Consider the following 27,755-nt stretch of genomic DNA (forward strand, 5'->3'; position numbering starts at 1 on the left):
TCCAAGATATTGGTCTATCTTGGTATATACTCCATGTGCACTTGGAAAGAATGTGTATTCTATTGTTGTTCAGTAGAATATTTTATACTGTTTATAAATATTTTATAAACAGTAGGATTATATCCTACTGGTTCATGGTGTTGTTAATTTCTTTTATAGCCTCGCTGATTTTCTCTCTGTTGTCCTATCACTTGTTGAGAGAGGAATGTTGAAGTCTCCAACTCTAATTGTGGATTTATCTATTTCTGCTTTTAGTTCTATTAATTTTTGCTCCATTTGAAGCTCTGTTTTTTGGTGCATACACATTTAGGATTTCTAGGTCTTCTTGGTGGATTGACACTTTAATCATTATATAACGTTCTCTGTCTCTGGAAATTTCCTTTGCTCTCAAGTCCACTTTGGAATTAACATAAGCACTTCTGCTTTCCATTGATTAATGTTTGCTTGATATCTTTTTCTATCCTGTTACTTTCAACTTGCCTATATTGTTCAAGGCACTTACTTGAAGTGAGTTTCTTCTAGACAGCTTATATTTGGGTCATATTTTAAAATCCAGTCTGCTAGTCTCTATCCTTTAATTAGGGTATTTAGAGCATTTTTATTTAAGCTCTACTACTGATGTAGTAGAGCTTAAGTCTATCATTTTATTTTTTGTTTTCTGTCTGTTGTCTCTGTTTTTCCCTTCTGTTTTCTTTTTCCTAGTTTCCTACAGATTACTTGCACATGTTTCATAATTCCATTTTTATTTATCTATAGTTTTTCAAGTGTACTTGTATAGTTTTTGGTAGTTGTTCTATTACATTATATATGCTTAACTTATCAAAGTCTACAGATATTGTCATTTTATCAGTTCAAGGGAAGTATAGAAAACTTACCTACCTTCATGTCTATTTACCCTCCCCTGTTTATAATATAATTGTGTTAACTATTTTCTACATATATTTATATCAGAGGGTTTTATAATTTTTGCTTCTATGATCAAACATAATTTAGAAAACTCAAGAGGGGAAGGGAAGCTTACTGTATTTACCCACATTTTTGCTTACTGTAACCTTTTTTTTGTTCCGATGTTCTAAGGTTCCTTATTTTATTGTTTCCCTTTTGTTTAAAGAACTTAATTTAGTTATTTGCTATGGTCTGAATATTTGTGGCCCCCCAGAATTCAAATATTGAAATCCTAATGTCCCTGATGGTATTAGGAGATGGGGCCTTTGGGAGGTGACTAGGCCATGATGGTGGGGTCTTTGTGAATGATATTAATGCCCTTATGAAAGAAGCCCAAGAGAGCTTTCTTGTCCCTTCCACCATGTGAGAACACAGTGAGAAGTGGGCAGTCTACAACTCAGAAGAATGATTTCAACTGAACCAACTATGCTGACACCCAGATCTCAGACTTCCAGCCTCCATGCCTATAAGAAATATATTTCTGTTGTTTATAAGCCACCAGTCTTTGATATTTTGTTGTAACAGCATGAACCATTCTTTTAGGGTAGGTCTCCAGGCAACAAATTTCCTAGTTTTCCTTCATCTGAAGACGTCTCAATTTCCCCTTTATTTCTAAAGAATACTTTCACCGGGTATCAGATTCTGGGTTGACATTTCTTTTTTTTCAGCATTTTTGTGCCATTTCCTTCTGATCTTCATGATTTCTGATGAGAAATCCACTGTCATTCTCATTTTTTTCTCCCTATAGGTAAGTTGTCATTTTTCTCTGGCTGCTTTCAAGATTTTCCCTTTGTCTTTAGTTTTTAGAAGTTTATAATATGTCTTGCTGTAGAGTTCTATAGATTTATCTTTTATAGAATGCTTTTAGCTTCTTGAATCTGTAGGTTTATGTCTCTTGCCAAATTTGGGAAGTTTTCAGCCATTATTTCTTTGTGTACTTTTCCAGTCCCACATACCTCCTCTCCTTCTGGGACTTCAGTGATACAAATGCTGTATCTTTTGTTCTAGTCACACCAATCCCTAAGGCTTTTTTTTTTTTTTTTCCCAGTCTATTTTTTTTCTCTGTTGTTATTATTGGGTAATTTCCATTGTTCTATCTCTCAGTTCACCATTTCTTTCCTTTATTCCCTCCATTCTGCTATTGAATCCATCCACTGAACTTCTTATTTTGGGTATTTTATTTTTCAGTTCTAATGTTTCCATTTGGGTCTTTACAACTTTTATTTCTCTGCCATGATTTTTTATTTCTTTGCTAAAATTTTCTATTCTTTCATTTGTTTCCAGAAACTTTGTAATTGCTCTTTGAAGTATTTTTATCATGGCTGCTTTAAAATCTTTGTTATATAATTTTAATACCTCAGTCACCTCATGTTGGCATCTTTTTTCATTCAGTTTGAGATCTTCCTGATTCTTGGTATGACAAATGATTTTTTTTTTGATTTTTTTATTTGAGCCTGCATATTGTCATATTATGTTCTAAGAATCTTGCTCTTATTTAAGCCTTCTGTTTTATCTATCCTAGTCTGACACTGCTTCAGCAGGGGAAGGAGAGTGCCACCTTATCACTGCCAGGTGGAAGTAGGAAGTCAAGGTTTCCCAGTTGGCCCCCACTGAAACTTGAGGAGGGTCACTTAGTTACTAGAATCCCCACCGGGTCTCCACTAACACTACAGGGATGGAGGGTTGTTACCGGCTGAGATGGATGAAAGTCCCAGCTTCCTCCTTAGCCCCTCTGATACCACCCTTATGGGAGCATTGGGGCACCTCATTACAGCCTCGCAAGGGTAAAATTCTGGGCTCCCCACTTGAACTTTGTTGATATGGGTGAGGCCAAAGTTTTTTCTGTGGTATTTGGCTGAAGTAGAGTAGCTATTGTCTAAAACTTTTCTGTCTTTCTAGGTTGCTCCTTTCCTGGTCTTGGCTAGTGAGAACAATCTTTTATTGGAGGCTTTTGGCTGCACCTTTTGGTGTTTCTGGGTTAATAGCATCTTCAGCTCCAAGTCTGGGATATATGGGGCTAAAGGAAAACCCAGAGAATTCAGTACCTTGTTGTTCCTTGGGTCTTGAGGAAGGACCTTGTTGTCCCTAGCTGGTCTGCCTTCTTCCCTCCAACTTCCAGAGTCTTCTTATGTTTATTTTATACATAATGTCCAGGATTTTTAGTTTTACTTAGTAGAGGTATAAAGAAAAGTAGATCTATTCTATCTTCCCAGAAGCATAAGTCTTGATATTATAATTTTTGTAATTAGTGGAGCTCCTCTCTGGGTAACATCAAAATATATAAACAAATTGATTTTTTTTCAAGGCAAAATGGGGAGAAAATTTGTAAGTAATTTTATTATTTTATCCCTAAAGACCTCCAAAAGCCTAATTATTAGGGTTAATTTGTTACATCAGAAAATGTTGTCCCAATCAACCAGCATAATTATTTATTTTACAAATGGTCCAATTTTTCTTCTTTGCATTTAAGAGCAGTCCACAGTAGCAAAAGAACTCTGTGGGTTACACAAAAAGATATTTCTGATTAAAGGAGCAAGTGGATGAGTTTTATTTCTTTGGGATTTTAGAAAAGTCCTTCAGTACTAGAAATAGAAAATAACCGTTGTTTACTGAACATCTCCTATATTTAAGGCATGGGGGACATAAAGACAAAAACATAAAGAATATGCAAGCCATAAAATAAGTAAAACGGAATCAAGTAATTGTGATTCAGTGCTATGGGAATACCGAAAAGGCATGAATAAGTATGAATAGAGATTTTAGAGAAGGAATTGACAGAAATGGCACATAAGCTAGATTGAGAAGGATTCGTTCATTTAATGTTTATCACCTACCTACTTTATGTTAGGCTCCTTGGTGCTAGATGCAGGATGAATAGCATTCTGACAGAGATAGGAAAATGGGTGGCATGGGCCAAAGGGTAGGCATTCTTGTAACAGAGACTGCTAAAATTGATACAGAAAAATGTTGGGAGTCAAACAGAGCTTATGAAGAGAATTATGAGCAGTGTTGTTTGAAAACTCACTAAATAAGGAAAGATTAAATTAATAGTGTCATTAGCTTACTTTCATTCACTCTTTCTATGTGCCAGGTATGATGCTAAGTGTTTGATAAGAAACATTTTATTTAATCCTCGTATCAACCCTATGCAGTAGGTGTTATTATTAGCCCCACTTTAGAGATAAGGAAATTGAGGTTTACAAAAAATAAGTAACATATCTATGATCATACAGTTAGAAAGTAGTAGAGCCAGGATTCAACCCAAGGCAGTCTGAGTAAAGAGCCTATATTTTAGTCACTATACTAGCATATAGCGGGCAATAAATTCTGAAATTTAGCAAAGCATTTAAAAATGCTTATCTTGGGGTTTTCATGCACATGAATATTGTTTTACAGATGTAGATGGCATGGACCTGGGCAAAAAAGTCAGCATCCCCAGAGACATCATGTTGGAAGAATTATCCCATCTCAGTAACCGTGGTGCCAGACTATTTAAGATGCGACAAAGAAGATCTGACAAATATACATTTGAAAATTTCCATTATGAATCTAAAGCACAAATAAATGTAGGTATAACTTGATAATGTGGTATCGAAATAAACGGGCAGCACTTCTAAATTTATATGTGTTATTAGATTCTCAAACAAGTATTCTACAAATTTTCTTTTCATTGATTCTGTTAGACTTTTTTTTTCAAGATAATGAATAGTTTAGGTGGATAAACAAAAGAAATATTATGCATGATATGAGTATCTTTTTAGTTCAGTACAGACATTGTAAGTTTGTAGATTTCGCACTGAAGAACTCCTCTGTTCTGCTAAGACGAGGGAGAGGGAGTGGAGATTGTGGTACTAAAAGTTTCCATGGTCTTATCACCACTGGTTAAATGTTTGGGATGGAAACATTTCCAAAGCACACAGTGCTCCATAAAGTAAGTATAAGCATTTTATTGGCTGAATACATCCTGGCAGTAAAACATGCCTGGGAACTACAGACACAGTTGATCTCCTTTCAAAGCATTTATTCCACATTGTGTAGAGAAGTCTGTTATTTATTAACAACAAAACCAATGTGGACAAAACTCGGACAAAAGTTTTCATCAACCAGAAGTTTAAAAAAGCAAACAAATTAATTAAATTAAATTTTACATATTGCATGAATACCATATTCTCTTGTTATTCAGAGAGATTTTAGAGGAAGAAGTTCATAGCAGAAAAACAATTAGCTTTGGGAAAATGACTTTAAAAATAAAATACCAGGTATGAAGAATCAAAAAGCAATAGTTCATTGGTTCTAAATTTGAGGAGATACTAGAGACTACAACAAATATAAGTTGTTTTTTTGTCTTTTGTGGTTTTTTTTTATTGAGGGTTTCTTCCTATAGCTATGAACAGTCTGTAAGTTTACTTATGAATTTAAACCTGAAACCTTTCCAGCTGCCATCACTAGTTAAGTTGTTTTGAATGGACAGCTAAATTCTTTACAGCAAACAGACTGGTTTCACTAATCTTTTATCATAATTACTAAAACACATTACAGAACTAAGAACCACACTCACAAACACTAAAATTTTATTCATTCCTGAAATTTCTATTTCCCTTGTTATGATGCTGGTTAACAATAAATGGTTAGAGAACATCTTAAACAGTTTTTTTTTTCACATTAATGAGCATCCTTCAACACCCATGAATTTAATTTAGTTATAATTATGAATTCAGTTAGACATCAAATTTTACTCAACCATAGTATTTACACTTATGAAGGATGGTTTTCACTTGAAGTCATGGATAAATGTAATGTTATGTTACCCTATAATTATGCCCAGTATCCTCTTATCAGAAAATGTCTGCAGCTAATATAGTATGAGCCTAAAATAACCCCTACCTCATCTGACAGAGTATAATTATATAATCATATTCTTTCAATAATGACAACAGAGAAGCAGCTTTGAAGAATAATATGAAAAATAGCAGCTTAAGGGAGATTCTCTGAAAAGTCATCTACAAGTCTAGACATCTGAATAAATGAATAAATCTAGTTTTCATAACTTACATTTATATCTCTAAGTATAATGCTTTAACTACAGTTCTGGTGGAAGGTACAATGAGATTTAAAATGTCCATTAGAATAAAGCATATTCTCTTATCACTAGTATTTCAAATTACTGACAATAATCTTATATACCTGTGGTCAAATGTTCTGGTCATAGGTAAAATGTGTAAGAACAGGTCTTGATAGTTTTTCAGTGTTCCTAGAAGATTGGGAACTAAATAAATAAAATAATCCCAAATAGCTATATTGAAATAAACAATTAAATGCTGATAAATAACATAGAGCAATACACAATAATAATATATGGAATAAAGTCACATGTCATTGAGTTACATAATATACTCTGAAGTCTGATGAAATTTACTCTCTCTTCTTTAGAAATGAGGAAAGTAGTATTCAAGGAAGTACATACATTTATTTGGCTTAAGTAATACCATAATAAAGTAGACTGAAACCCAGCTTTCAGAATTCTAGAGTTCTTGGCACTGACACTTGTCATGGTGTAATTAAAAGAAACTCTGGCCTGGGAACCAGAAGACCAGGGTTCAGTCCTGGCTCTCCCACAATCTGTGTAATCTGGAGTCAATTTAAAACTTTCTTTGCCTTTCTGGACCTGTTTTCTCATTTATAAAATAAGGGATTGATGCAAATGGTTTTGTAAGGTGTTTTCTGGCTTTAAAGATCTGTGTTCTCGGATCCTAATTCTAAAAATGACCTGCATAATAAATCATTGAGGAAGATAGTGAGCTACATTGTATGACGACGCATTTGCTTTATCACAGTATTAGATTGCAACTTGAAGCAAGCATTGATAATGTCACAGGAATTTAAAAAATAATATTAGGTTCAGGTCTAGTTCCATTCATTTATTTATACTTTTGGCAAAAATTTATTGATTGCCTACCATGTTCTACAAACTATGCTGGGATTTCAAAGATAAATAAATACAGCCCTTGTCTAGTGATGGAGAGACAAAATAACATTGAAAAATAGAAAACAACTATTTACTTATAATCTAATTCTTGAATCATCTTTATATGATTTATATCAAATTAACTTATTGACTACATTTTCTGAAATGACCTTTTCCTTTTACTGCTTCCCTTGAGCTATAGATATTGTCAAAATAATTATTTAACTTATATTTATGCATTTCTTATTTTATTATAATGTTCAGGACATCATTAGATGAAAATATAAACCAACTCCCTGGTAATCAACGCCATTAGTTTAAATATTAAGTATTATTAAAAAAAAAAAAGCACAGCTTTGAGCTTACTCTATTGCTGAGAAACTGGCAAACTGAAGCCACACAAGACTTCTTACGTCATAAATAACAACAGAAAATAGGCGTTTTTAAAAAGAAATGAAGATACGTTGCTTGCTACATATGCCAATTTTGAAGCCCTAGTTCATGAACTGATCAACTTCTTACAGAAGTAGGCAAAAAAAAAAAAGGATGAAGAAAATGATCATTAGAGTGAAAATAAAATAGAAGAATGATCCATCAGAATTAAAATTTCCTTCTATAAATCACAACAAAAGGACGTTAATCAAAACAATTCACATTTTACGGTTAAGACTATATATGCTTTTAGTAACTATGGACTTTTCAAAATCCTTAATAATTAGATAATACTGGGAAAAGGGGAAGTATACTGTAACAAGTAATTCTGAAATAAGACCAAACTAAATATACTGAGATTCTGAACATATATTTATTTTGTTCAAAAAATAACTTTATAAAAAATAATTTAAGGCTCATATCATAACTAAAATAAGTCACTACCCAACTATTAAAAGGCTTTGTTTGTATACTTAACAATGACAATATAGCTACTGGGTGTCTCCTGGTAATTAATGACTAGTTAGAAAGAGTTGATTTTCCTATCTATTTAGGAGGTTAGTATGACAATTTTTAAATTAATGTAGGTAGAATGATTTGTAAGTTTAGGTGAAATTCATTTCATGGGCACATTTCAGTAATTTATAAAAAGTAATTTTTATGCATGATACAATTAAACTTTCTGTATTTATCTCAACTGGCTTTTATTTATAATTAAAGTTAGCAAGAACTTTTCTCTTTTCTAAGAGGTGGTGTAGGTTCAGAAGTGAAAAAAGATACTAACCCAGCGGCTTCCCTGGTGGTGCAGTGGTTAAGAATCCGCCTGCCAATGCAGGGCACACGGGTTCGAGCCCTGGTCCGGGAAGATCCCACATGCCACGGAGCAACTAAGCCCGTGCGCCACAACTACTGAGCCTGTGCTCTAGAGCCCGCAAGCCACAACTACTGAGCCCACGTGCCACAACTGCTGAAGCCCGAGCGCCTAGAGCCCGTGCTCCGCAACAAGAGAAGCCACCACAATGAGAAGCCTGCGCACCGCAACCAAGAGTAGCCCCCGCTCGCCATTAGAGAAAGCCCGCTCGCAGCAACGAAGATCCAATGCAGCCAAAAATAAAAATAAATTAATTAAATAAATAAAATTAAAAAAAAAAAAAGATACTAACCCAGTCAATTAAGTTGAACACTTAAGAGCTAAATTCAAAACATGGAAAACTGATGTATCTGAGTATAGCATTACTCATCTCTAGAAATTGTTTCTTATCGCCTATTGAATAAAATGCATTATGCCCAGTAATCAAGACTCTGTACTCACCTAGTTGATGTTGCCTCTCATGCCTTCTTGCATGGCTCCACAAGCCAGCTTACCCCTACTAACATTGCCCTACTCGTTTCCACAGCAGCTTTACCAGGGTGCTGCCTAGAGTAAGGTGAAGTTAAAAGGCACCTGGAGAGTGGCTGTGGGTGGGAGAAGCCTGAAAATGCAATAAACTTTATTTTCTTCATAATTTTGTCAGGTGAGGCCTTAATTTATGGCCTTTAATTATAGTATTTGGATTTTAGGACAAAATAGTCTTTTATCCTCACATTTCTATAAAGTTGAATAAGTATTAAACTATAAAATTGTACTTTATCTTATCATCTTATAAATAAATACAGAAATGAAAAAATATTTTAAAATACTTTCTGCTTATGTCACACAGAAGAAAGTCAAAATTGGTCTTTATTTGCTATGGTTTTCAATAAATTTTTCCTTCTAAAGTTAAAAGATGATTTGACTTTACGCACTTCTTAAATAGATTGGCTTTTTAAAAAGTATATATATATATTTCTCATATATAATTAAAACAATACTTTACCATAGAGATAAGTCCTAGCCATATTTCTGAGGATATAACCTATTACAATGTCTGTTTTTCTCTGTTAAAATGCAAACTGACTGTTTTTAAAGTGCTATATTGCCATAGAATAAATCCTAAATTATAAGAGTAAAACAATTTAAAGACAAATGCACTTCTAAGCATTTTATTTTCTAGAAACCCCAAATTCTTCCTTCTATAAGTTCATGCAGCTTAGAGTGCAAATATTTTTTGTTATACATGACTGCTGTCCAAATTTCAGATTAAATTTTAAAACAAGGCATATTAAAGGATATCATTAAATCCCAAGTATAAATAAAATAGTAATGTAAAAATGACTAAGCCGTATGTTTGGCAAGTATGCTGTATGATATTAAATTAGTAAAGACTTAAAAATTAAATACTTAGATTTCCCTTTAAGGTATGTTGTGAATAGCAAATTACATAATTGATACAAAGCCCTAGACACAGTGCCTGGCACACAGTAAAGCTCAATTAATTAAGTGGATTGCCATCACAAAACAGATCTTAGATTGGTATCAGTAAAATTTCTCATTCAATAGCTCAACTAATTACAATATAAATTATTGAGACCTCATGTATCAATGAAGTGGCATTGTATTTAAATTCTAAGTATACAAATGGCATCTTGCACATATGATATCTCCTATTAGTGTATCTAATATTTTTGAGTATTCAGTTGAGTTTACTTTTGATCAAATACAGCACAATATTGCCATGCAGAATGAGAAATTGGATGGAAGCAACTTGGAAAGTGGTTCACAGCAAGCCCCATTTACTCCTCCTAACACCCCGGATCCACGAAGTCCCCCAAATCCAGAAAACATTGCACCAGGTAACTAATCCCCTTACAAATAGAACAATAAAGTTGTTATGCACTTAAATATATGACTCAAGTCATTTGGATTCTTTAGTAAATGGTATCTAAGTGATACAGCTTTTCTCATTATATATCTACTTTGTAGATAAGTTCAGGACAAATGTAAAGATTTAGACCTAGAGGAGTCTTGTAAAACATTTACAGGAGTCTTACGTTCTTTCAGATGGTCCATTGTATTTGTTGGCAATCACCTATTATATTAAAAATTAAGTTGTTTGTAATTATACTGAAATCCTATTTGTATAGAACTGTACAATTTATGAAGTGCTATGATATATATTTGTCTAACTTAATAATAACTCTATGACATTTATTATAATCCTCATTTTACAAATTAAGAACCTGAGGTTGTGAATAGCTATAAGCCAATATTGGCTGTTCAAGAATTAAATCCAGATCTGGTACCAAATTTACAGATGTCTCATGTGAAGCGACCTTGTGGAGATTGCTTTTGTTATTTTCTGCTCTCTTACAGAACCTTAAATGCAATCCTTTAATACTGTATATTTGTTTATTATCTTAAAAGAGAAGCAAATGCTATCCTTTAATACTGTATATTTGTTTATTATCTTAAAAGAGAAGCAAATGCTATCCAAATCAGTATATGTTACTTAGAAGTATTGTTTGATTTTGAAATATTCAATCAGAAAAATTATCTGATCTATTTAGACAATAACTTTTCAAAATAACTTAAAGCAAATACCTTTAAGTTTTTCCTCAAGAGTAATGTATCAAGTAGGTTTATAAAATTTTCAACTACTTTTACATTGAAATTAGCAATACCTATGTCATATGTTTGTAAATTAAACAGTAAATTTAGCAAGAGTACTTCTGGAAATCTTCTCAAATAGCAATAGTGTTTTTGAAAATATATAAGTAAAGCAACTGTATAATATTAAATCTTATTTAAAAGTAAGTTGAATGTCAGTCACTGATGAGTTTAGACTTATCAGGACGTTCTCATTGAACACAATGAGAAAAGGTATTGACAGACATAATAAAGTAACATTGAAGGGAATCAAATACACAATTATAATGCACAGAATTCTGAAGTGAAGCATTATAATAGAGTTCTCAAATAGCTTTACAATTTTAAGTTCTCAAATACAACATTAAGCAAATGGGGGAAAAACAAGCTTTAGAATCAGACAGACCTGGGTTCAACCTGCAGGCTTCTTTCATCTCTGTCCATTTTACTACTGTGTTGGGAAGGAAAATAAATCTCTTTGAGTCTCAGTTTTCTCCATCTGTAAAATAAGGAAAATAAATCTCACTGCACATGGTCATTGTGAGAATTAAATGTGAAAATGTAAGTATAGTCCCTAACATATAATAAAGTACTCAGTTAAAATTAATCCTTTCCCTACACACCTTTAATTCTTAATACTCAACAGACTATATATATATTCTTTTAGCTCCAACCTCTATATTGCAACCTCCTGCTTTCTAATGTTTGGAATGGTATGGTTTTTTTTTTTTAATAGGAAACAGAAGACATATAGAAAAGTTTATGTTGATTCAATCTGGTACTCCCATTACTAAGTTAAAATGTTTATTATTAATCATTATCATAAACTATGAAATTGCAAAAGGAATAGAAAAATTCATCTCTACCCTCAAGGAATTATAGGGAGACAGGACAAATGTCCACACTATATTTGTAGTCTCATTTTCTCTCTGCATATATAATTCAATATCATATGTACATTTTATTTACCATCAGGAATCTATCAATATCTATCTATCTATGTATATATATAGAGAGAGAGAGAGAGAAAAATTTTGAAAATACAAATTCATATAGCTATTTAAAGCTAAACATTCAATTGTTAAATATTTGGATATGTCTGTGTAATATAGACTAAGAAAAGGGAGAGTTTGGAGGTTATCAGATAGCTTGTGATGAAGCAAGAGTAATGGATCCTTCCTTCTTGGTCGATGAGTTGAAAAGTATAACAAATTCAGGGAGCAAATTGTAGCTTATCCCAATTTAGCAAAAATTTTTATTGATTAACCTACTATGTCTCCACAAGCCAACTTATCTCAAATATGAATTAATAAGTCTTACGATGCCATAATACTGTAGGAATGAAGTTCCTTTGAATTTAAATCAGTTATATTAAAAATATATTTAAAAATCAAACAAAAATGTTGGCATGTAGCATTGTTGAATTGTATTATTTCTGAGAGGTTAAACATGTGAATTCTTTCTTGTAAATAATTCAGCATATCAAAAAAGAAAAAAGTTATTAGTTAATTCTATTAAAAAATTTGAAAACCTGGAATATTCAAAAATGTGAAAAGATTAGACCATTTATAGTTCCTCAAGTCAATAGATTATTATTAGATTATTACAAAACCCTTAAAATGATCATGAACATGATGCAGAAGCTTTCAAAAGTATTTCAAACAAAATTGATTTGCAATAAAATACAAGATTCCATGTGCACTAGAATTATAGTTATGTGATCATTATGCTTATAGGTGAAGAAAAACTGGGGAAAATTTGTGTTTTGGTAGTGGGATTTCAATAAGTTTTTTAAAATACAGAATTTTAAAATTTCCTATTTCTATATGGTTGACTCTGATCAATTTTAGGAAAGGAATAGGAAATAAAATGTGGTAGTCATGGTAATAGAGTTATGTATACTATACAAAGGAAGGACATGGGAAAAGGTAACTGTGCTTTCCTGGGAAAGTCAGGAGTGAATAAACAGAAGTGATAACCTCAAGCTAAGGCTTAAAATAGCAATTTGTAGGTGACAAGAGTTAGAGAGAGTATTCCAGGCACAGGGAGCAAATGGAACAAGTAGGGAGGCATAACGGGACACAAGCTTCAAGTAGATCCACAGTTCTGGAACATAAAATGTGAGAGGAGAGGGCAGGAGATGAGGCTGGCTGGACAGTTAGGTAGGGCCATTTGTGTCATACTGAATAGTCTTTTTTTTTGGCCGCACTGCATGGCTTGTGGGATCTTAGTTCCCCAACCAGGGATTGAACCCAGGTCATGGCAGTGAAAGTGCTAACCAGTGGACCACCGAGGAATTCCCTTGCTGAGTAGCTCTGATTTTTGCCCTGGGGAGCCATTATAGAACCTGGAGTAAGGGAAGTGAGTGACCTGATAAAGTTTTCCACTTAAAAAGGTCACTCAGGCAGCAACAGGGAGGTGCCTGGACGAAGGGTTGAGAGCTAAAGGATTAGTATGAAGGCTACTGTGAAAACCCAGGCAAGAGATGCGCAGGGCCTGAACCAGGCAGGTAAAAATGGAAATGAGGAGGAAAGAGGTAATTTGCTAGAACAATATCTCCCAATGTTCTATTTGCAAATCACTTGCATACAATTTGTAAGCAATACCTGAAACTTCCTGTCTTTGGAGGGAAGACTCCATTATCAGCATTTTAAGTAGGTGCCCAAGGTGATTCAGAAACACAAAGTTGAGAGCCCTTATTTTAGGAATCCTCAAGTATAGTTGGTAATACTTATTGATTTGTTGTGGGAATGAGGAATTGTCTAGGACAGTGCTTCTGTCTTGGACATCTGAGGGTAGTGATAACATTTGCTAAGATGACCAATATACAAAAAGAAGCAGGATGTATTGGAAAACGGATGCATGTAGGTCTAGATAGGTTATAAAGGGTGCCAGGAGAGTATTAATTTGGACAAGTATAATAGGTAGTTGAATAGAAGGGCCTGGAGATCAAAAACAAACCTTGGAATCGTCAATATGTAGGTCACAGTTAAAGCCAAGAATATAAATGAAATTTTCTAGGCAGAGTGTATAGTCTAAGAAAAGAGCTTTGAGTAACACCAACACTTAAGTGGCAAGTGGAGAGAAGCAGCCTACCGAAGAGACTACCATTTGATACCGGAGACAATCAGAAGAAAATTAAATTACTGCAAACAAATAACTGTCTACTGGTGAAATTATCAAGAGTTTTTGGAAAAGAAAAAGTAATTTTTAGTGTAAAAAAAGGATAGGCATGGTTTGACAGAAGAAAATAGAAAACATTTTAGAGAAGGAAAAGAGCATCAGGGAAACCCAAAAGTAGGAGTGATCACATGGTAGAGGTTGTGACATGGTGGAAGAGAGGATTATATGAAAGACATAACTAGGTGGTATGGTAGTATAGCTGGAGAGTAAACAGCTGTGCCTTTGAAGACTTGAAGAATGTCACTTAATGCATGTGAAAATGGTTTCACATTTATGCCAGGAATGTGTGTGACTTTTAAATGGTACTTACAGAAAATTTCTAGCTCATGTGAGAATAAATTGAGGAGGTGAGACTGGAAGCAGAAAAGTTAGAAATCCTCAGGAACAAAGTAAACAAGGGATGGACACATCAGGGAATAAGAAGGGCCTGATTAAGACAGTGGAAACAAATTGCTTCACCATTTTGAAGCTTAAACATTTTACAGACCACTCAGAAATTTAGGATAGTCAACACCTGAACATTACTTCTAAAGAATCAGCTCCACAGGAGGGAGATTTTGTCTTCATTGATATTTCCCCAGAACCTAGACCACAGTAGACACTCAATTTACATTTCTAAATTAATCCATTAAGTGTGGTATATAAGGCCTAGTATAAATTAATATAAGGGGCACAATTTTTAAAAAATTAAGTTAATAGTTTCATTGAACAAATATATACTGAGATAGTCAAGGAAAAAATTAACTATGATTTGGTAAAATTAAACACTAAGTGGTTTCTTTTGAAAATTCCATAAATTAAAAGGGGTTTAAAAATGTCTCACACTTTCAGACTACTCTTTTCTGAGAGATCATAAAAAGAATGCATTCTTCATAAATTTACCCCTGCATGAAAAATTAAACATGGGAAAATGTTAGGTTGAGTTTAGTAACTCTTAGGTACTCTGTGTTTACTTATTCTTGCAATATTTTTCCAAAGGATATTCTGGACCACTGAAGGAAATTCCTCCTGAAAGATTCAACACTACAGCTGTCCCTAAGTACTACCAGTCACCCTGGGAACAGGCCATTAGCAGTGATCCGGAGCTTTTAGAGGCTTTATACCCTAAACTTTTCAAGCCTGAAGGAAAGACAGAACTGCCTGATTACAGGAGCTTTAACAGGTAATTCAATTATCCTGGGTGACACTTTGGCATGCAATACCAAGACTTTTATATCACGGTATGGAGAACTGAATCTTCTGGTAGAAAAAAATTTTTAAAGACTCTAAATAGCAATATATAATATCTCCTTAGCCTAGGCAAAGACACATTTTTGCAATATTATTAATATGTCAAACCTTAGTCCCTTTTTAGTATAACAATGAACGCTATTAATTCAGAAACAATCACTAAGATCATCTCCCATATTATAAAATGTTATTTTAATAATAATTTCTAATTTGCAGGTTGATTATTAGTTTATGTGTTGCTCCAAATGACAAAGCTGTTCAAGAATTTCAGAAATAATTTGCATGCAGGACTATGAGAATTACCATCTAACTCTAGGTTCCAATTTATATTTGCGTAGGCTTTAAGCCAGATTAAAGGTAATTTAGGGCCAAGACTCCAGCACATGTACACACCAATACTTATGCTACCAAAAATACTGCCAAATAATATCTGCATTATAGTTTACACAATGGACATTTATTTTTCCCTGTTATCCATTTTTTATAATTTCCATATATTTTTAATGGTCTCATAATCCATTCTTTGACCACTAGATTTTCATTTTAGAGTAAAATATCTCCAGTATCCTGTCTCACACCCACTCAATTTATAGGCCGCTTAGTGATTATTCACTTAAAAATTAATAAATTAAGGAGTAAATTTTTGATTTACAAAAGAATGCCACAAAGGCTGCATTTAAATAGTGACCTTCCTTAGTACTTTTCAAATTATTGTACTATTAACATTTTAGTTTTCACATATTGCTATAGTAATAGTATGAGTAGTACATCTATTATTAGTAATACATCTACTAGTATTACATCTAGTACTACTAGCATTATTAGTAATGCTAATAGTATTAGTACTACATCTATTGCATAAATGAGGTATACCGTAGAGTTTAAGGAGGGTTTGAGGTATGGCAAAGAAAGGATGTTGAAAGCCCATTCTAATCAATGATATAATTTTTTTCAAAAATGAGAATATAGAAAATTATAAAAGTAAAACACTAGGAAAAAATGGAAACTAATGGAATACTTGAGGCTTGTTTTTGAGATTAGTGCTTTAGAGATGCCATATGACTTCTGTATACCTTGTGGCTTCAGTACCCCATACCTGCTGAGCAGCTTGCTTCCAGCTCTACAAACACACTATAGTATCTGGGTTGGTTATAAAGAGATGCCTATTGATTGTAAAAAGACCACGTGAGTGCTATAACAATGAACACAATACTATATAATTAGGAAATGTAGCTCCCTGTGTTAAATCAAGGCTTTTGTAAATGTAACACTGTATGTGTGTGTGAAAGGGGCAGGGGGGAGAGAACTTAACTTGCTAGTAGTTCTCCTTTACCTGAGAAAATTTTATTTGAATATATCTATTTTTTTCTTTTTGTAAAAACAAATGAGAACACCAGAGACAGGGAGAGGAAGGGGGAGGAAATAAGTAGTTTCCAAATATTCTCAAAGTCTTTTGCAAAGAGTAAAATAATGCTCTTTGGTAGCCCCATATTATTATACATAATTACTAGATATTGTTAATAAAGCATGTAAGAGTGAGATACAGTCTTATAGCCTTCAGCAGTGGTAATGACTGGATGAGAATGGGCTCCCAAGTCTAATCATAATTTCAAAATAGCCCATAGTTTCATACAACTTTGTATTCTTATACTCATTTTGAGATATTTAAATATTTATGTTATATTTAAATAACACTATATTAAACCTATGTAATATGTGAGGAAAAGTAAACTAGGAGCAAGGAGGTTTCCAGCTCTGCTTCAAAGAGCTGTATGACTTTGGGTATGTCACTTAACCTTTCCTTGTTTAATTTCCTCATCTGTAAATACATTGTGTGATTATATGATTAAGGACCTTTAAATATATTACATGCGTTATCTATTTAGTAGAGCAATTTATTTTAACTTCTATACAACCATTTTACATAATTTTTTACCTTATAGAATAATCAGTAATTATTATGGGTGTTTTATATGTCCAGCACTATTAATTTTTACAAATGCAAACCAATTATTCATCAATTGAAATAAACAACAAAGCACATATTAACTGAATCTGAGTGAAACAAGCTTGTTAGTCACTACATAGATGATAAAGTGTAAAAATTATTTTAAGTCAGATCTATGTTTGAAGAAATTATGTTACGGGAATCACAGAGATGCACAGTGATCTTTTAGTAGAATATTCCAAATCTTTCAGTGGAATTTTTTGCTTCACTAAAACTTGAAACTATTTTCAGAGATGTTAAAAATCTTACAAATAGTCTCTCACTTTGAATGCTTAACATCTCTGTTAAAAGATTTTCTTTACTTTGTGTCCAAGGGCAATAAAAATTTAAACAGGATATAGTCTCAATGGTGCCAAAGAAAAGAAAACTCTGCTTTTCAAAGAGCAACCTTTCACTGGATAAGTGGTAGGAGGTAGGAGATGGGTGATGAACGGAAGGGAATGTTTTCATTTACAGAAGAAAATGACCCACAATTTGGGTGGGAAAAACAAAACAGAACTGGATAAAAAGGGAAAAGCTAATGCACTAAATGCCAAACCCAAATACTGGATTTCAGTGGCACGGGAACATTTCCTTTTTCATTTAATTCAGAAAAAAATAAATAAATGAGTAAAGGTGATTTCTGGAATTAATAAATACAAGATTAATTGACCAAATTCAGCCTAAATCTAGAAATGCTCAACTCCAGCCTCTTGTATCCAATGGATAACCATATACTCTTAAACTCCCGCAAATGAATGTATGTCTTGTGCAATTGCTGGGGGCCCCACAATTGAAAAGCCCATGGCTGGTTTAATGTTTTGCTTTAATGTTTGAAATTCTTAACAATTTTTTAACAAAGGGGCTCGAGTTTTCATTTTGCACTGTGCCCTACAAAATTATGTGGCGGGTCCTGATCCCAGGTTCTAAACTTTACCCTAAGCTCCTCTGCATTCAGGAAATTTTTCCCTTAAAGTAACTATATTGGTCCATACGTGTTTTTTTTCCCCCTCACGTTTCACTCTTCTCTTGTCTGTGAGTTCATTGAGGTTAAGACCTACTACAATCTTTGAATTCCTAGCATATAGCAGAGTGTCTAGATATAATAAGCAATCAGTAATTTGTTAGATGAATAAATGACTGAATCAACAAATGAACAAACTATTGCTTTACAGTGGTAGATTTCTAAAATGACAAAATATTGTCTTGGACATCTTGGACATCCAAGAATAAGAAGTTTTACTTATATACTGAGTCAAATTTGAGTCATAAAGACTCTTCAATTCACTAAATCACGTGACAAAATGTGGGACATTAATCACCTAGTTACATCACGAATGTGATAGCAACCTGGTTTGACATCATTTAGACACAGCCACATGGTTGAGATTCCTAAATATACTGCTCTACTTAGAAAGTGATCTCAGAAGGCCCAATACTCCTTAAGAATTATCTTGTGCGGGTACGATATAAGGTAGTATAGAAGAGAAGGCCTTCAGTGAGTCTGGATGCCTAGATTTAAATCCTGATTCTACACCTTACTAGGTGGGTGACTTTGGGCAAGTCATTTAACTATCTGTGCTTCAGTTTCATCCATTAAATGGGGATATAAAAAGAATCAACTCATAAGGTTGTTGTGAGAATTTAATGAGACAATCATGTAAAGCTTGGTACTCAAAGTGTGGTCAGACCAGCTGTGCTGGCATCACCTGGGAACTGGTTAGAAATGCAGAATCTCAGGACACACACTAGATTGACTGAATTAGCATCTGTACTTTAACAAGATCCCAAGGTGACTCCTATACCAAAAGAGTTTGAGAAGCACTTAAAACAGTGTCAGGCGCACAGTACCCTGTCAATAAATATTAGCTTTCATTATTACTATGCCTTCTGAAGTTTAACAGTCATAAAGCACCTGACTGATGATCTAAATTAAAAGTTCTTTTCCTAAACAATCTCTCTCACCTCCAGAGTAATGGTTTTAGGCCCTGGATGTGAAAGTTTATACTGATATGATTGCTGAAATACTACATTAGACTGAGGTTACTGCATCAGTCAGTGATCTGTTTTTATCCATATCTTCCACAGCAATTTGGGGAAAATATTATAAGGTCAGTTATCTTGAGAACAGATGCAATAGAAAGTAAAACATACTGTTCTTCAGAAGGGAGCAAAACACTGGAAGACAAGAAAATTATGGGCCAATAAGACATGAGATTCTATACTATATGACACAGTTACATCTGCTACAGCCATTGTTGAGGTCACCTATCCACTCTGTGGACACTGAAGATCTTATCTGGCTCTCCCTCTTCTTCCCCAGTACTATTCCTGTCATCACTTTTTGGTGGTTTAAGTATCCACGTAAATGATCCACTGAACTCTCAGCCCTTTCAAGTCTTTGACTGTCTTGCTTTTAAGGATCCGTCTCTCGATCCCACCTTAGTCACTCTTGGCTTTTCTTAAAGTTTGTCACTACCAATACCTATCATCACCTTCAAAATCTCAATTTCAAGCATCCCACTCTCTACCACATTTTATCTTTATTTTTCATTTATTCTTTATTTCAATAATGTTTCAATTCCACACATCAAAGCCATCTCATTTTTCAAAGTCTATCAATCATTTTCTCCTTACTTTATCAGACTCCATGGTCCCTCACTATTATCACCCAGAAATTAAGATATTCAAGAAAGATCATAGGTGATTGAGCTTTGAAGAAAATCAGATCTCTTCCAGGCTTTAAAATAGTCTCTGCAATACTGGAAAATCTATATAGACTTGCCAATTCCATTGTCCAAACGTTTATAAGAATCTTCTAGGTACAATACATTATACAAGTACATATATTGAGTAAGTTACAAAGATACATCAGAGAGAATTCCAGTCCTCTTGGAGTGCAGGCTGGTAAGAAATACGACAGACAGACCAGTGGATATAATGAAAGATGGAAAATAGGGTTACAGGGGAGGTAAAAATAGAGTCCATGGAAACTTAGGGGAGAAAGAGCTTATTTCTGGCTGTGGAAGATCAGGGAAAGCTTCAAGAAGAAAGTTAAATTAGTAAATACTTAAATATAAATTACTTACATAACATACTTAGAACTTAAAGAACTTAAAGGGGATTTAGAAATGTAGTAGTAAGGGTCAGAGCACTCCAGGCAGAGAAAAATGAATATGAGTAAAGGCAATGAGGTTGGAAAGCATAAGGAAAAGAGCAAGCAGTGTATCAGTTTGACTGGAACAAAGAGTATACGAAAGTGAATAGGGAAAAACCAGCATGGACCTTTCCATTGGGATGTCAAAGTAATTTTTTCCACACGTACACCAAACCTGTTCCTCTTTGTCTTCTATCTGCCAGTTGCTGAAACTCTAAACCCAGGAGTAATTCTTGATTTCTACATTTCTCTCACAATTTTTATCCAATTTGTCAGCAAATCCTGTTGACTCTACCCATAGAACACATCTTGAAACCACCCACTTCTTCAAGGAAAACACCTAAAATCCAAGCTGCCATAATTTCTCACTTGAATTGCTACAATATCTTCCCTTCTTCCATTCTTGTCCACCTATAATTGTTCAGATAGTAACAGCTGCCAGAGTGATCTTTATAAAAATTTAATCAGATTATACTTACCACTCCCCTGTTTAACACCTTATGATGGCTCCCTTTCACACTTAGAATGAAATCCATATTGCTTTTTGGACAAAGTTCCACACAATCTACCTCTCTGTCCTCTCTCCCTTCTGCCATCCCCCTCACCTGTCTATCAACATAGGCCTTCTTTCTTTTCCTGAAAAGATCAACATTATTTCTGCCTTAGATTCTTTGCATTAGCTACTCCCTCTACCTGAAATGCTGAAGTGCTTCAGCCATACGGTCCATGGCTAACTTCTGACCTTCAGATGGCAGTTTAAATGTCACCTCTTCAGAGATGTCTTCTCTACCTATCTGGTCATTCAGTTGTGCCCTATTATATCATCCTATTTTAATCTTCTCATAGCTCTTGTCATTATTGGATATTTGTCTATATGTTTATGTTTTTTAAAATGTATTAGTTTTTTATTGACATAGTTGACTTACACATTTTTTTTTCATCTGTAATCCACTGTTGTTTTTTTTTTATTTCTATTTTTTTAACATCTTTACTGGAGTATAATTGCTTTACAATGGTGTGTTAGTTTCTGCTTTATAACAAAGTGAATCAGCTATACATATACATATATCCCCATATCTCCTCCCTCTTACATCTCCCTCCCACCCTCCCTATCCCACCCCTCTAGGTGGTCACAAAGCACCGAGCTGATCTCCCTGTGCTATGTGGCTGCTTCCCACTAGCTATCTATTTTACATTTGGTAGTGTATATATGTCCATGCCACTCTTTCACTTTGTCCCAGCTTACCCTTCCCCCTCCCCGTGTCCTCAAGTCCATTCTCTACGTCTGCATCTTTATTCCAGTTCTGCCCCTAGGTTCTTCATGACCTTTTTTTTTTTTTTAGATTCCATATATATGTGTTAGCATACAGTATTTGTTTTTCTCTTTCTGACTTACTTCACTCTGTATGACTCTGTTTATGTTTTTTAATTGCCTGTCTCCTTCGCCAGAATATAAAAGCTTAGACTCTGACTACATTGTTCACTGGTATACCCCCAGCACTTAGAACTGTGCTTGGCACTGAGTGAATGAATAATTAATGGCTAAATCAAACAAAGCTAGAATGTTACATGGGACCTTGGATGCCAAGGTAAGGAAGGTGGACTTTATTCAGACAAGTAGAAGGATTCTGAGGTTTCTGAGATAGAGGTGGAAAGATGCAAAGATATACCTCTTGCCCTCAAAGGGTTTAAAATTCAGAGATGACCCAAACAAAATAGTACTCTGAAAAAGAGAAGCTAACAATACAAAGTACCATATTATAAGCACTAAATGACTGACATAAGACAATCAACGTGACAGGAATTTGGTTAAGAAAGGGAGTGAGGGCTGGTGGAGAGGAGGTACGGAGGAAATATCTTAAGCAAGTATAACATTGTCAGCAAAGGCGCAAAGCAAGAAATGTTGTGATGTCCAGGGAACAGATTAGTTCAGTCCAAAACTAAGAGTATGTACATAAGGACTTTATACCAATTTATTATCAAATATCCATTTTATCATAAAGGCATGGTCCTTGAATGGAAATGCTTGCTTCAGAGGTCAAAAACTGAAACCCTACTAAGAATATAACATAACAACATGCCCATAAGACCATGCATTAAATTGTTTTCTATTTTCTGGCAAATAAATTTGAATATTAATTAATTTATTCTTTTTCTTTCCATTTCTCACAGAGTTGCCACCCCATTTGGAGGTTTTGAAAGAGCATCAAAAATGGTTAAATTTAAGGTTCCAGATTTTGACCTATTATTTCTAACAGATCCCAGGTTCATGGCCTTTGCCAGTCCTCTTTCTGGAAGACGGTCCTTTAATAGGACTCCTAAGGGATGGATATCTGAGAATATTCCTATAGTGGTAACAACTGAACCTACAGAGGATACCACCATACCGGAATCAGAAGACCTATGAAAAGAAAGTTGTATGTGACACAAAAACCTGTGAACGTGAATGTTGCTGTTTTATTATTCTACTTACTTGCAAAGCCACTTACACTCTTCATTAGTAGCAATTATTTAATAGCAATTTAGCAATTTTCTTTTTATGACATTTAATTTCAATCTCAGATCAAAATCTAATAAATAATTAAAAATCTTATTTTAAAACCTTTTAAGTCACTTGTCTTTATTCATAATCTTGTTTTCACCTGGTCTAAGCAATCCAGCCTTTTAACTGAGAAAGTCCAGAAAAGTTACTGGCAACAAAGGGTTTCATCTTTGTTGCCTTCAATATAAGCTATGACTGAATAAGTTTTTCAAATGGATCTAGAATCAAAATATAGTGCAAGATATTTAGATTAATTCAGAGTTTTATTTAAGGGATGAAAGCTATGGAAGTTGATATACAAATATTATTGATGGAGAGAAGGGCTGGGTTCTTCTTTTCTGACAAACTTCCATGATAAAATAACTTGTCTAGATGAAGTCTTTTCATTAGTCATTCTCAGAATTTCTAAAGTATTTTGTATTTTTCAATGTGCTTTGAATCATTAGGTAATTGTTCCAGATGGCATTCGCCAGAGTTCAATTGGGTTATTATTTTTGTTTAGTATTAAGTCAAGGAGACTGAGAGACAATGACTCAAAGAACGTCATACTATTGCAGTTTTCATGATCAAGGTATACTTGGAATTCAAGTTCCACAATGTTGTGTGTTGATTAGGTTCAACTTTATGTATGCATTTTTAGAAGAGTAATAACAAAATACATGCTAATATACATATAAATAAATATATGTATACAACAGGGGGACAAAGAGAGTGTGTAATTTGAATTGGCAGCTTTCTTTGCTGAAACTTTAAATTTTGCTCAAATCCTTAAGCACTAGGGAGTATATGCCATAAAACACAAATAAAAACAAGAAATGGAAGAACACGAAAGCATTTGAAAGTAATATAGCACACATCTATCATGAAATATAATAATATATTTGTATAAAAGACTCAAACTAATATAAAGTTATAGATATATCTTAAAATATGGTTGAAGAAATATATGCCATGGAACTGGTAAGACATAAATATCAATTCTTCCCATTTCAATTCAGTTAAAAGTTCTGTGATAGACGTTTATACCAGAGAAGAAATGTCTCATCCATAGAAAACTATCTACCACATTAAGTTTAGGAGATTGGAAGAAGGCAAGTGTATAAGAGAGTAATGAAAATGCCATGTAGCAACATCGCATATTTACAAAAGGATCTGTATGTAATGTTGAAATTGGTGGTTGTTTTGATCATCTTCTAGTCTTTACAAATTTGCTTATGAAAAATGCAGTCCCTAGAAAGGAACAGTATCTTACTTATGCATATTATCACTGTAGAGAATTTGTATAATCTAAAGTATATCTTTAAGATATCTTAGTTTCAGGGGAAGCAGGGGGTGGTAGGGGTGGTGGTGGTGGGATGAACTGGGAGATTGGGATTGACATGTATACACCAATATGTATAAAATTGATAACTAATAAGAACCTGCTGTATAAAAAAATAAAATTCAAATATAAAAAAACAAACAAAAAACCCAAAAAAAGATACCTTGGGCTTCCCTGGTGGCGCAGTGGTTGAGAATCTGCCTGCCAACGCAGGGGACACGAGTTCGATCCCTGGTCCGGGAAGATCCCACATGTGGCGGAGCAACTAAGTCTGTGCACCACAGATACTGAGGCTGCACTCTAGAGCCTGCGTACCACAACAAAGAGTAACCCCCACTCACCGCAACTAGAGAAAGCCTGCATGCAGCAACAAAGACCCAATGCAGCCAAAAATAAATAAATAAAATAAATAAATAAATAAAGTTATATTTTAAAAAAAGATATATGTTTTGGTATTTACCTGTTTTAAAATAACAATGTTGGCATCTATGATAACTCTAGATATGAGGGTCCCATCATGCCATTTTTTGTTCATTTTAATCTTTTAATAAATAAAAAATTAGTCATATTCTATTATGCATTTTGATGAAATGGTTTAGTTCTTTATTAGCAATTTGAAATGTTATTATTTTTCATTAAACTGAAATTTTATTGCATTATTTTAACTATCTCCAAATAGTTAAACTCTATGCTCAGTGTCACCACTCTGTCAACCACCAAAAAGGGGCCAGCAATTAAATATGTTATAGAACAGTATTCTCCGCATCATAAAGGAGAATTTTAAAAGGGGGAATCTTAAGTTTTTTTTTTTAAGATTGGTTAGAAAATGATGGAATAGCCCTCTGCTTACTATCGTATTTCTTCCTTTCCTGGAAGTGTCTATTAATTCTAATTCAGTTGTTTGACACCTTTAGAAATGCCAAATTTCACAATCTGGTTGCTACACAATTAGAATTTGAAAGGAATTTTGAATGGGTTTTCCACTGACCTAAAAAGCAGCTAAATCTTTCAAAGTCTGAAGAAATATGATAGGCTTTTTAGAACAGCAGAAAGACTGTGGCATTTTTTCCACCCACATTTGTATACATGAAAAATGAAATAAAGGAGAAAAAAAATTAAAAGAAAAAGTAAATGAATGAAAATAATATTTGCTGATGGACTACTAATTGCCAAGCACAATACTCACTGGTTTATAAAGGCTATTTAATGTGTATTATTTTATTTTATTTTACTTTATGGCTGCGCCGCACGGCTTGTGTGATCTTAATTCCCCAAAAAGGGATTGAACCCAGGCCACCACAGTGAAAGCACCGAGTCCTAACCACTGGACCACCAGGGAATTCCCTATATTTTAAGTATTATTTTATTTTCATGATTACCCTGTGAGAAATGTATTATAATCTCCATTTTATATAAGAAAATTGAACCTCAGAGAACTAAGGTGACTAGCTTAATTCTAGCTCCAAAGAATAAATAGGTGAGTCTGGCTCTAAAATATATGCTCTAAGAACTCATGGTTCATAACTTCTCTTTCAGAATAATTTCAGCCTTAAACTATGTTATTATGTCTAGACAAATAATAAAAAATCTCCATTATATTAATTTTGGGAAAATATACCTATAAATTGAGTAATTTTAGAGTCGCCCTCTAAAGTCATTCAGGCACTCATAATCATAAAAAGTTGAACTTCCAGACTTTCAAAGAAGCAATGTGCATGTTTAATTATGAAATTAGAGAAACACAATCATTCTCTGATTAAACCTGCTTGTTTCTGCTCAGCATTGCGCACACTTCTGATCGATGTAAACTTTTTCTTTTTCTTTCCCCTGTAAGGGCAAAGAAGGGGGAAAGAAGAGGAAATAAAGAGGACAGAAATGCACAACACTAATAACCATAAGGCTGAACAAAATCATCTAGTGTGATAACACTCCAAAAACATTCCTTTAAATGAAAATGTTTTCTACTTTTCAAAACTTTAGAAGAATTTCCATTATACTGTTCAACAGACTGACTTCTGGGACATAAAATTTTATCTATTTTATTTAGCTAATTTCTTGATGATCAGCTGGCCAATTGTTTTCTGGATGACACTAGGTCTACATTAACAACTACAGCAATAGATCATTCTTGGCTTTTTTTTTTTTTAATATTTATGTATTTATTTGGCTGCATCAGGTCTTAGTTGTGGTACGCGGATCTTCGTTGCAGCATGCGGGATCTTTTAGTTGCGGCATGCGGGATCTAATTCCCTGACCAGAGATCAAATCCAGGCCCCCCTGCACTGGGAGTGAGGAGTCTTAGCCACTGGACCACCAGGGAAGTCCTCATTCTTGGCTTTTAACTCTCCACTCCCTTCAATCATTTCTCAAGGCTGGTATTTTCCATTTCTTAATATTTGAAAGGACTAGATAACTTAACTAATTATCGGTTATTACAAAATCAAGGCAAATATGGACAATAATTTTTAGTCAAAATGACCATTTATCCACCTAAAATTTTACATTTTCTAAGTAGACCAATTTATAAATGTTTTAGCAGCGTGGAAATGGAGGGAGCCAATTATGCTCACAAAGGCTGAAGTGGAGCAGAATGTCCAGTCGTGAGTGTGAAAAGAACATCCTGAACTTTCCAACTCAGGGCACAGCTGTACCAGCCGACTTATTAATTCTGGAATTTCCTCACTCTGCTGCTTATGCAAGATAAAACTTACATGACATCATTGCAGTTTCCCAGCCACAACTGCTTTTTATTAAGCTTAGGAAAGTATTGCTCTGAATGCCCCTTTTCTTATGAAAAATACTTTCAACCTCCACATGCTCTATTCTGTAGGAAGAAGGGCAGTTCACTTTCTATGAAAGGTGGAAGAGTGCCAGGCTTTTCCCAAAAGAACAAGCAAGGGGAATCTATTCCAAACTAACTGATCAAAGCACTTCACAAATATATCAAAGGATTTTTAGAAAATTATAATGCTTATAAAAGTTAAACTTTTCAGAACTAAGAAAAAAGTAAGTAAAATTGTGTAAGAATTTCAATGGCTTACACATTGAAGTACTGTTAGATAAATAAAAGGGTATGCCCCCACTTGAATTCCTTAAATAAAAGAACTAGATTTCAACTCAGGATATAAACTTTCTCTGACTTCTCAATATAATGTGATTTCAATAGGAAGATTGGGTACATATGGGCAAAGAGGGGGGAAAAAGTTATTTCTAAGAGGTTACAATTCAGTTTCAAAAACAATGTACTTATTATTCTGGATTGTGTAATATTCTGAAGCACATTTCAGTGACAACTTAGGCAGTGTAGGAGATGGAGACAGTTCAGGAAACAGAACTGGAAAGAGTCAGAAGGACAAAAGGTAAATTCAATTACTAACTGAAGAAATGGTATAGAAGCTGCAGCACTAGCAAAACAAATCTAAAAGAACAGGGGGAAAAAAGGAAGGCCAGAATGAAGCAGGCTGAAAGGAAAAAACTGTGATATTCTA

The 27,755-nt window shown here is 34.0% G+C and overlaps 1 protein-coding gene across 2 annotated transcripts in view; it reads left to right on the forward strand.

Annotated features, from left to right (window-relative positions):
* Nucleotides 1–23,013, forward strand: part of MYOZ2 (myozenin 2) — a 34,918-nt gene extending 11,905 nt beyond the window's left edge. The window contains exons 2-6 of one of the 2 annotated variants that reach the window (XM_057547010.1): nt 1,614–1,693; nt 4,342–4,511; nt 9,925–10,054; nt 15,009–15,192; nt 22,577–23,013. In XM_057547010.1, the coding sequence (XP_057402993.1) occupies nt 4,353–4,511; nt 9,925–10,054; nt 15,009–15,192; nt 22,577–22,811 (708 nt within the window). In that variant the 5' untranslated portion in view covers nt 1,614–1,693; nt 4,342–4,352 and the 3' untranslated portion in view covers nt 22,812–23,013. The remainder of the gene's footprint in view (nt 1–1,613; nt 1,694–4,341; nt 4,512–9,924; nt 10,055–15,008; nt 15,193–22,576) is intronic. The other variant, XM_007172422.3, reaches the window with a different exon arrangement.
* The last annotated feature ends 4,742 nt before the right edge of the window (nt 23,014–27,755 follow it).

This window comes from Balaenoptera acutorostrata, chromosome 5 (genome assembly GCF_949987535.1).
Source record: "Balaenoptera acutorostrata chromosome 5, mBalAcu1.1, whole genome shotgun sequence".
Taxonomy (NCBI): Eukaryota; Metazoa; Chordata; class Mammalia; order Artiodactyla; family Balaenopteridae; genus Balaenoptera; species Balaenoptera acutorostrata.